This window comes from Synchiropus splendidus, chromosome 13, assembly GCF_027744825.2.
Source record: "Synchiropus splendidus isolate RoL2022-P1 chromosome 13, RoL_Sspl_1.0, whole genome shotgun sequence".
Lineage (NCBI taxonomy): Eukaryota > Metazoa > Chordata > Actinopteri > Syngnathiformes > Callionymidae > Synchiropus > Synchiropus splendidus.
In genome coordinates, this window is record NC_071346.1 from 10,102,440 (window position 1) to 10,113,252 (window position 10,813).

General features: G+C 43.4%; 2 protein-coding genes across 3 annotated transcripts; one reads left to right on the top strand and one right to left on the bottom strand.

Annotated features, from left to right (window-relative positions):
• Positions 1–316: 316 nt before the first annotated feature.
• Positions 317–6,764, bottom strand: pcyt1aa (phosphate cytidylyltransferase 1A, choline a). Its single transcript, XM_053882399.1, has 9 exons — positions 6,492–6,764; positions 5,199–5,312; positions 3,867–3,966; positions 3,677–3,793; positions 2,923–3,074; positions 2,401–2,479; positions 2,176–2,318; positions 1,910–2,098; positions 317–1,835 (listed from the first exon to the last, which is right to left on the bottom strand). Exons 2-9 carry the CDS (start codon positions 5,310–5,312, stop codon positions 1,614–1,616), a joined length of 1,116 nt encoding a protein of 371 aa, XP_053738374.1. The 5' UTR covers positions 6,492–6,764; the 3' UTR covers positions 317–1,613.
• Positions 6,765–6,976: 212 nt separating this feature from the next.
• On the top strand, positions 6,977–10,751 carry and3 (actinodin3). 2 transcript variants are annotated; one of them, XM_053882400.1, is made up of 6 exons: positions 6,977–7,112; positions 8,922–9,087; positions 9,158–9,215; positions 9,302–9,346; positions 9,426–9,565; positions 9,636–10,751. In XM_053882400.1, the coding sequence occupies exons 2-6, from the start codon at positions 9,073–9,075 to the stop codon at positions 10,299–10,301; spliced, it is 924 nt and encodes a 307-aa protein (XP_053738375.1). In that variant the 5' UTR covers positions 6,977–7,112; positions 8,922–9,072; the 3' UTR covers positions 10,302–10,751. The 2 variants fall into 2 exon arrangements, with proteins under 2 accessions (XP_053738375.1, XP_053738376.1); XM_053882401.1 differs by having other exon boundaries at positions 7,022–7,112; positions 9,024–9,087.
• The last annotated feature ends 62 nt before the right edge of the window (positions 10,752–10,813 follow it).

Below are 10,813 nucleotides of genomic sequence, written 5' to 3' on the forward strand. Positions count from 1 at the left end.
TCATTTAGAATTTGGATACGGATGCAAATTATTATTATTCCGTTTTTTTCCAGGTTTTGTGCTTCCATTTTTGTCATTTAAAATATCACAAAATATACTTGTAAAACTGTGCAATGCTCTTAACTTCGAAGGGGGAAAATTACAGTGAATTAGTTGGAGACAAAAAATTATATTTTTTTCTTAAAAAAGGCTTAAAAAAAGAAAAGCTTTCTATTGACGCACGTCAAATCATGATAGAAATCCCATACCGTAACTCCATTCATCCCTTTAAAATAAAAAGTAGAAAATACAAGAAGAAAACATTAAGTGTGACTTTTGCATTTTAATCCACACAGTTCTTTATGTTCACATGGTTCACTCTCCATCCCCTCAGTTGTGAAAACACATCCAAAGCAGAAGTCGTGTTTCCTTTCTTCACCCATCCACCAGTGAGATGTAATAACCAGCTGTTGCACTAGTCTAAGCATATCAGTCAGTTCAAGAATTTATTTGGATCAGGTTAATACAATTCTCCGTCTACATCCATAAAACAACAACATAAAGCCAAGTAAAAATATCACAAGACCAAAACACTGAAAAGAACATTTACATTTGATTCGTAGTTGTGGCCCACGATGCTATTCCATCCTGAAAGAAGAGATTCCACGAGAATCAAGGCAACGAAAGCAGAGCCGAAATCAATTCACCGTATTAGTTTTGGTAACTTCTAGATTGATAGTCTGGGGCTGGTTTGGTGCGGCTCATTAATCGTGTTGGTGTTCAATTGTCTGTTTGTAAAGGAAACACTGAACATTCCCAGGAGGTTGGCTGGAAGAATGTCAAATATTTGACCAGGTCACGTGTCGACACTGCTGGAAACAAAGACTCCCCAGACATGGACAATGACTGGCACATTCTGCTCAGTCAAGATAACAATGGGCTATAAGGAAATATATCCTTGTTTAAGTGCCATTTTTGTGCTCTGATGTAAGTTTCACATCAAGATCAAAGTGACCAAACCGCTTGTGTGGACTCTGCTTTGATTCATTTGAGCACACAAAACAGCTTCACTAAAAAAATAAGTGTTTCTCTCTACGTTTTTAACACCTCTGTGTGAGGGTGCCACGTCAGACCACAAAAACATTTATAATTCTGTGCACAGAAACTCCAACCTGTCAGGAGACGGAAGACTTGACAAACATGCTGCTTGCACGCATCAACATCACATGCACACACACACACACAATCACACAGTCACACAGTCAGGCTCAGGTGGACAAACATTTGCTCTCGCTCGCAGCTCAGATTTGAAGTCGGTCTGAAGTTGCGTCTGGATTTCAAAGCAAAGAACAAAAAAAACCCGGCAGATTTTGTTTGACCTGAAGCTTCCTGGAATTATTTCACGCTCTGAGCCAGCAGGAACCCAAAAGTCCCGCTGCTGAATCACGACCAGAAACCCGCAGCCACCTGTAACAACACCACTGGAGAGTGGATCAACTCTTAAAACAAAGTGATGGACTATAAAGCTAAAAGGACTGCGGACTGCTCAGAGAAGAGGGGGGTGGGTTTTGTTGTGACTCGGAGGAGCTAACTGTTAAAATAAAACCACAGAGGAGATGAGCCCTGGTGGAAGTCTAGTCTTCGTCGTCTTCATCGTCGTCCTCGCTGATGAGATACCCGCGTGCCCCGCTGTGGTGGGACGGAGGCGACGGAGGAGGGGAGGTCTTGCTGGTGAAGAAGGGCAGGCGGAAGGTGGGTGAGGGGGAGCGCTCCTCGCGGGTGGGGCTGCTGTTCGGACTCTGTCTGGGGCTGATGGCCTGCAGCATCCTTCCCTTCCCTTCCTTCAGCATGTGTTTCTACACAGTGGAGAGGTTCTCACATCAGAAAAGCATCTTCTATCTGATCTGCTGACCATGTCCAAGAGGCTCACCAAAGCTCCCTCAGGACCGAACATCTGCAGGAAGTTGCCGATGAACTCTCTGGACTTCTCCTCCCACTTCTGAATGAGGTCGATGCTCTTCTCCTCCACCTTCTGGACAAACTCTTTGCTCTTCTCCTCCACGTCTCTCACCTTCCTCTTCACCTTGTCCACGCGCTCCTGCAGGTGATACTTCTTCTCCTGCTCGGAGAGGAGACGGCAAGGGTCAGACAGAATGGCGGCGTGGTTCGGTCAGTCATGGGAAGCGCCTTGCTCACGTTGATGAAGCTGACGTTGAGCTCCTTGGCCGTGTAGCCTCTCTGCAGGTTGCGCCGGACGTAGACGTCGTAGTCGCGGACGATGCGCGTGATGATGTCAGAGGTGGAGATGCCCTCCGTCCTCTGGGTGGGTGCAAACATTCCTGTAGGGAACATGGATTTATTCCCTGCTAACTCAAAGTGATGCGCCACCGTGGGCCAAACTGAAACGCAATAAAGAATCACCGGCTTCCTTGATGTGCTGGTAGACGTCGTCACTTCCTGCCGAGGAATACGGGATGTCGTCGTGAGCCACGAAGTCGATCTGCAGAAATGAAGTGATCAAGGTCAATAACGTCGACAACAAAATTTCGTCGACGTCAAAATCTGTGCGTCGATGTGTCGTGTTGCTGTTGGTGTAAACACACACGGCAGGATGGGCATCGAGAACTGGTTGTTATTGAGAAGCAGTGAGAAAATATCACATTCTCTGGAATGTGATGTAAAGAGTGTTCCGTGTTTGGACTGTGACACCACACACTCTCAAACTAACAGCTAGCATGTCGGTTAGCACGGAGCTAACTTGTCGTAGGTTGTAGATGTAGTGAAGTGTCCTCAGTGTCTCTCCTCCTCCTAATAATAATAACCAGAACTGAACTAGGGAGCGACACTGAACACATGTCGACTAATCCAAAACATAATGAAAAGATTAGTCGACAACGGAAATAGTCGTTGCAGCCCTGCGGTCACTGGTGGACGGAGACTCACGCGGTGCTTAGCGAGGAACTCCGGCGTCAGCGTCCAGGGAGCGTTCCGCACCACTTCGTCCACGTAACGACAGTGCGTGACGGCGTCATAGCGCTCGTCCTCGTTCATGACGGTGAAGCCCTTGTACTTGTGGGTGAGGTCATCGCTGCACACTGCAAATAATAAAAAAAATAAAAATAAAATGAGGTCAATGGAGCGTCGGGAATACTCTAGTTTAAAACAGCTCTTCATAATGTCCATACGAACTGAATTTCTTTCTAACATTCCGAACACTTTTCATCACCACACAATTTTTGCTTACAACACACTTCATTCTGGTTCACAAGTCTAGTTTTTCATTACATGTCAGTTCAGCAGAACCAATTCCAATGACTCCTCAGGTTTCATGTTTACATCAGCAAAGTGGAAAGCTAGAAGAAGTGAGTTCCTCTTCTCGCACATGTGACACACAGTCACAGCCACAAGACAGACTCAAACAGTCTTCTCTTTTGGCTAAATGTCAGGGCTCTGTGTGGATCCCGAACAATTTCAGTTTTCTCACATTATTTTGTCCACTGAAATGCTACATACTTCAAGCTGTACGTTAATATTGTGTTTTCTTTCTACTGTTATAACATTTAGAAACATTAAATATACTAATTTTCCCTGCCTATATTACGTCCTCGTGCTGACTGCTCCCTCTGCTACAGTGATTTCTGAAGCGTCCTCAGTGGAACGCTCCCAGCCCACCAAGACTTCAGTGGCGCCGACTTACCTCCCACGATAAGGTGTGTGTTGGGGAACAGGCATTTTGCCTGCATGAGAGCTCTGGCGTGTCCCGAGTGGAAGACATCAAAGATTCCGTCGGCGTACACCCGCACGGGTCTGTCAGCTGGAGAAAGACACCTGCTGTTTGTTTTGCTGCATTTTAAAGAAAATTGAAAAAAAAGACGGCAGGAACTCACGTTGTGTTCCTCTTTTGGCCTCCTCCATGCTGACTCTCTGGTATGGTTTACTGTTCGCCGGGATGAGCTCGTCTGCAAAAGGTGCAGGGTGTTTCAGACCCTGTGAACCAGGAGAGCAGAGTTCATTTTAAATCACGTCTCATATGGTTGAACAAATGAAAGATTCCAGTGAAAAGACTGAGTTTGTTTAAGTAATTCACGCCAATGTTACAACTTGTTGAGTAAAACCCGGCGTTGCACATGGTTCCGCCTGTGTTTCTCCAATATTTTCCGCAAACCTTTAGGCAATCGAAAACTGTGTCATTTCATATCAATCCACAACACAATCCACAGGTTTCTTCAAGCAAGGGTCTCCCTTGGAGTTTGGATGATGAGCTCAGTCATCTGCCACGGACCGGGAGAAGAGCTGTGTGTTGGCGCCTTCCCACAGTACCAGCAGAACTGGGCTGATAGTGGAAACATGTCAGTTCTTCTGAGAGCAGGGAAACTAGCACAGACTTTCAGAACCTCCTCCGGCCTGGCTCTAGAGTGTGAGCTGACTGGACAATAGAGCTTCTCTCTCAGATCATTGCCACTTGCTCATTTGCATATTGCCCCTGATCAGATGGAAAACCAAATAGAGGCCAGAAAGGACGTTCGGTTCTAGAACCTGTAACGAAAAAGCGGCATATCATCGATCCCTGATTCGGGTTTGGGCATCTTAAAAGGAGGTCTCAGTGGACACAGTTATTTACCTTAATAACATGTTATTGACAGGATTCAACTCCAAAATCTACTTTCTATTTGATAACTACAGCCGCTGGGTGTGAAAATATAACTTTATTAACAAACAAAATGCACTGAAAAGACAGACAATATTAATCACGGTTTTCGCCACTTTTTAAAGATGAAATCTCACCTGATCAAACACTGAGACTTCGAAACAAACGGGTAACACATAACACATCGTGGAGATGGACATGAACATGACGGTTTTCGGTGTGTTATTCCTGCAAAATCCAACTCAGTGAATATCAAAACGTCCCCTGCTGCTTCAATGTGTCTCCACTGTGTCTGGATTGGCTGCGTTACGGGTTTGTTTTTGTTTACTGACAGAAACCCTGTTAATGAAACCGTATTTCATGCTTGCCAAGGTGTATTTCTTGACAACAATGTTGATGTTTTAAATATTAATTCCCCATAATTATTTGCTGGTTTCCCTCCCAATTGGTCAAACAAAACAATGTGGCTAAATTGGTGGAATTATGTGTTAAACTGTAATTTATTCATAGTGAATTCAATGGGAAGAAAAATAGAGTTGACACAAATTTTGTCATAGAAACACTGACTCACCACTGTACATCTGGGAATTTTCCCGAGCCTATCACACTCCTCCGCCTCCCCATTTGAGCCGTCTCTTCTTCTTTTTCTGGACAGGATCAGCCCACTGGAGCTTTGTGCTTCCATCTAAAGAAACAGTGAAAATAAATGAACCAAATGAAGAAGATGGCTTTAAAAGAAGGGCTGTTTCGTGAGGTCTGACACCATAAAAGGAAGAACACATATCCATGAAGTCAGACACTTGCAGGTTGTACTATGATGACATCTTAGAGGGACAATATGAAAACTTCAAATGTATTTGTTTCTATCACACAGCTGCCAGGAAGCTGACCAGTTGCACATGCTGACACCATAGAGTGAAGCTTCACTGTACTGACCCCAGCAAGCTGCAAGTGGGGGTGGGGAGGTCAAACCAGAGTTAACAGTGCTGCTCAAGTGCACTAAATATAATCAGCAATAACATATAAAAGCATCCATCTGACTAAAATGTATAGGGCATCATTTGAAATGTATAAACTGGAGAGAATGTTTACAAAATGTGAGTAACTTTTTCTCACTTGCTTGCACCAATTCAACTACTAAAAACACCAAAACACTGTCACAGCAAGACTGCTCCGGTTGTGATTATAATATGTATTAAAAAGCAAATATTCAGAAGCTATTTGGAATGCACGAAGGACACAACAGAAGGAACTTTCAACAAGTGCACAGAGACGATTTACACACACACAGCGGATGCCTCACACCGGCTGACTGCTAAAATAAGAAGGCAACAAAAGGGAACAGCCAAGGCTTGTTCAGCCAGATGTCGGTGCTACTACAGCTTCATAATAGAACGGGCAACCTGATTTTGGAGGGCATTTGAGTCGGAAACATGTAAGCAGGGAGAGAAAACTCTTATTGGGGTACAGGCTTTAAACATTTTAACTGAAGCTGCATGACCCTGTTCCCGTCGGTAAAGACATTTTAGCGCAGTAAATGTTCTTTCTTTCGTATATAGCTACCACAACCATCAAAACATTACATAAAAACCTCAAGTGTCATTACTTAAGGTAGGTTACCGACGCTCTGTTGGTCCTGCACTAGGCATCACCAACTTATAACTGAATTATTTTATCATTTCAGCAAACCAGACACACGCCCTTCAACGTTAAAGCTCAGACCGCGGAGCGCTGAACTGGAGATACTGGTTCAACTTAGGGAGCTGGGCGTTTTCACGCCGTGCACAACTTTGCTAATTCAGTTTTAATCCCCACAGGACTGCTATCAAACGAACCACATATATTCTTACTAAAACACACTTACCGTTCACTCGGTTGAAAGACGCAGCTCCTTGGCTTCTTAATACCGGCAGGCTAGTTAGCTCGCTGCTAACTACCGTGGACTACAAGCTACGGAGCTGTCAACTTGTAGGAACTGTTCGCTAACTTTAGCTATCAGCTGCACGGTTATGGAGAACAGATAAACCGAGCAAAGCGGCTCGTCCGACCGGTAATAGCGACCGGAGGGACAGAGAAATGACGGGCAGTGACAGCTTGTACTACAACGCTGACAGGTCAACAGCACAAGAACTACAAAATTGCGCCATCCTTGAAGGAAGTGACGTTGTCAAGAAGCTACTCCTGGTAGTCCCTTTCACCGGTGCTGCCATCTAGTGAGGAGACGCGTAAAGCCGTCATTCTGGCGAGTTCACAGACATTTATACTGTCTCGCTTGTAAGAAAGGCAAGTGTCCTTTAATAATGTTTTCTTCAAGAGTAATTGCGGCCATCTTTAGAATGACACAACTTCCAAAGTTGCATGCTCTTCTTTTTGTCTAGATTTCTCATGCAACACTTCCTTCCAACCATCAGACGAGACGCTATAATCTGAAAACATAGTTTTATTTTTGTTCCTCAAGTGTTTGTTTCCTGCGCCGTTCTTTTCTGTAAGTTCTTTGGTTTTCTGCGACATGCAAATTCCCTGTCGTGAAAGCAATAAAGCTCAGTGTGAAGGGGACATCACTTTTAATGACTTCCACAAGAAAGGCTAGTAAAAGACTTTTAGCAGCTCAGAAAAATTCTGGTCTCTTCATGCAATGAGACGATGAAAGTGACCTAAGATGTTATCCGTAGCAAACCTCATTCATTGAGCTTGTCGTGGAAAAATGATGAATCTTTACCCTCCCGTTTGACATACATTATAAAGACCATTGTGTTTACAGATAAAACCATTTTTTAATGTGTAGTTCCTACTTTGTTGGGTTTATTTCATACTATATAATATACTTTTACATATACTAAGTCCGTAAATTACCCAAAAGCAAATGTTTATGTACAAATCTTTTACATTTTTTTATTCCCCTTCACCTATTGGCATGCATTAAAATAAACATCAAAATAATATGCGTTTCACAACAAGGTCAAAGCAAGATTTTTTTCCAAAGAACTAAAGGGTTTAACCTCGAACTTTTTACGCAGTTATTTTCCCAGAGGATCAGAGGAAAATATGCAGCTAAATGACAGCTGAAGGTGCTGATAAACAATGTTGTGCTATAGATTAGAGAACAAGAAGGTATGTGGTTGAGCTTGTCAGACCTTCATTATTGATCTGGACAGGTGAGAAATGCTCAGATTTCTGCTCTCACATTTATGCCAAAAATCATAATCCAAATATTTAAATTGTGTTTCGACTTCTGCTCTGTAAAAAACATTTCCAAACCCTTCCATTTTTTGTCATTTGCACGGAGCAAATTTCAGAACTGCGCTCACCATTAGCCACCTGGCACAACCTCTCTAGACTTACTGTCTCCTTCTTGTGCTCTTTAATCGCACCCTGGCCTGCTGGTTTTTAAGTGTAGCATTTTCCCAACTGTTGAAATGACAAACACGGTGGAGGAGAGGTGTTGCAGAAACTGTATGCAGCGATGATAACAGCCCTGCGTGGATTGTTCAGAGTCACTTGGAGGAATATACAGTGTGAAATAGGAAGAGCGCACCACCATAATATTTTATTATACCTTTACAACTTAGATTATCAGTTGGTTGAATCCCATTCTTTTAATTCTGGACTTGTTTATCACACTTCCCAACACTTGAATAAGACAGCTATTGGTCCATGCATTGAGCATTTGAAACACTGTCCTGTTTAAAAGCAGTTAATGTGCAGCTTCCTGGATGGTTTATTTTATAAGACGTTGTTTTGGTCATGATTCACAACCTTCAGATATTAAAGACAGAGATATATTTGTGAGGAAAGTTTTGACTTTGTTACATTTGATGACAAAAGTGCTCAATTCATAATGACTTTTTAAAGCATTTGGATGGATAAATAGATCCTCACATTTATCCATGAGTGTGTGATAGTCTGACAAAACAAATCAGACTCAAGACGTCTCAACACAAGCTGTGTCAGATGGTGACCCCTAATTTCTGCATATTTCCGAAAGACCTAAACAGCAGTTGACTTTCCCCCTCTGTTTTCTGGCTGGACACACCTGTTTTGAGCCAGGGGGTTAATTTTTACCTGAAAGGCATGTTTTGTCAAGTGCATCTCAACTGCAGGACAGCAAACCTTCCCAAATTTGCCTTGTTTTTGACCAATAATATCATTTAAAAGTTGCAAAAAGTTGACATCTCTTATCTTCTCATTGGATTTTGGCTAACAGTCTGGAGAAATTGTGAGTTTATCCATTCATCTTCTGGCTATTGCTGGTCTGTTCCGTGTGGATTTACAAGGCGTCCCGTTTTGTTTGAAGTTGGTCTTTTAACAGCGCCGACGATCCACGTGGCCGTGTCAGAAGGGGTTGGGTCTGGGTGGGAGTCAGCGGCCAATGGCAAAGCTTTGCTATTGATTGCAGTATTTATGAAGAGTTTTGATGGGCAACAGCGGAGATCAGGTCCTGTCAGATGCAAGGTGAGCAGGTGAGTACGGTAACTCTTTTTGTCTTGTTGGAGTTGACACGTTCTAGACCCGTGATAATGTCACATACAGACGGCGACGATGATTCCCCGGACACTCAGGATAGTCAGCTGCCTGCTGCTGATGTCAGGTCGGTTAAAACTGATGCATCTTTGTCACTAAAAAACACAATGAAAGCAATAGTTGCAACACTAATGTGTGATTCTCTCCGAACAGGTCTGCTGGATGCAACATCTTTGATGAAAGTGAAGACTCCTGCACGTAAGCCGCATTTATATTATAGTATTTTGGGCTGTATCGATCATCACTAAACATCTCCTGCTTGAACATTCATTCGCAGTGAGCATCGAATCTGCCCAGGCAAATGATTTCTTGGCTAATTCTCGACCCAAGAGAAACGCTGATCCAAAGTGGTACAGAGGAACTCCAGATTTTCAATCCTACTACCGTTTCTACAACAGCATCGGTCACATCGAGGGGGTAAGTGAGACGCTTCTTCCAACTTGTGACATCCATCTTTGGTTTCCCTATGTTTTTATCGTCTCTTCAGCTCTATGAGATCGACAGGCTTCGGATGCTGTACCAGCAGATGCGCTCTTTTGAGGTGATCTACGGCCCAGATGCCTCAAGTTACCAAAGTGTCATGGGTGTGTTGACCAGCGCCGCACCCCCTACTACCACCACTCAGCCTCCTCCACCTCCCACCACACCAGCTCCAACTCCAGACCCCCTGAAGGACGCTCAGAAGATCTACCTGTGCAATCCCAGAGACCCCCTCTGTAAACCTCAGATCGTCTACCTGCCAACTGGAGCTGTCCCAGTGCTGTGCGACCCACGCAGCAACCCAGCCTGCAGACCCAAGACTGAAGAAGAGATCAAAGCTGCAGCTCCTCCTCCACCGCCACCACCTCCTCCTGCTCCTAAAAAGTCCACCCCACCTCCACCTCCGCCTATCACCGCCAAGGGTATGGAGTATGACTGTGACCCTTACTGGGACCCCGACTGCCTCGTTGACCACCCTCCCCGCCCTGTCCAGGAAACAACAGCCCCTGAGGCACCTGTTGAGGAGAAAGTAGTAAAAGAAGAAGTTAAAAAAGTTGAGGAGAGTGTTCCAGCTGCCAAACAGGACACCTTAAACCCTTATTTTGACCCTTACGACTTTAAGCGAGACCTGTTCGACCCCTTCCGTTATGCCAATCCTGAACCCGAAGACTAAAAAGATTCCTGCAGCAAACAATGATGCAACAAGACGGACCAATGGAAGTGAACATATTGTATGCGTCACATTCACATTTTTCTTTGAAAAATAAAACTATATTAAAAGATCTATGTAACTAACAAGTGCTAATGTGATTGATTAAGTCTCCCACTGGACAGACACAATTATTATTATTTTTTAAAAGCTCTACTTTTCTTTACTGTATTTTGGGCTGTTCCTACATGTGAGCTTCAGTTAATTCTCTCATTTCATAGAACATACAGGAGAACGACAGACCCCTATTTATTGTATTTTATTGTGTTTAATTATCTTTGTTTTTTCCCCATCGAAGATACGAATATATTTTGCAAATTAACATGAACATAAATACATTATTTTTTCCCCTCATGTATCCATTGACCAATAATGTGGAGCCTTTTTTAGTAGAAAATATAAAATAGCGAACTGCAAAAGCATATAGAATAATAAAATAATAATGAAAGTTAAATCCGTAAATGTATCCTCAAATG

Excerpts from the sequence above, each read along its gene's own strand:
- and3 (XM_053882400.1), top strand. Across the intron at positions 9,347-9,425 it reads GAAAGTGAAGACTCCTGCAC|TGAGCATCGAATCTGCCCAG; the intron begins GTAAGCCGCATT and ends ATTCATTCGCAG. Across the intron at positions 9,566-9,635 it reads GCATCGGTCACATCGAGGGG|CTCTATGAGATCGACAGGCT; the intron begins GTAAGTGAGACG and ends TCGTCTCTTCAG.
- pcyt1aa (XM_053882399.1), bottom strand. The coding sequence starts at position 5,312 with ATGGAAGCACAAAGCTCCAGTGGGCTGATCCTGTCCAGAAAAAGAAGA. Across the intron at positions 2,099-2,175 it reads TCAACGTCAGCTTCATCAAC|GAGAAGAAGTATCACCTGCA; the intron begins GTGAGCAAGGCG and ends CTCTCCGAGCAG. Across the intron at positions 1,836-1,909 it reads TCGGTCCTGAGGGAGCTTTG|AAACACATGCTGAAGGAAGG; the intron begins GTGAGCCTCTTG and ends TCCACTGTGTAG.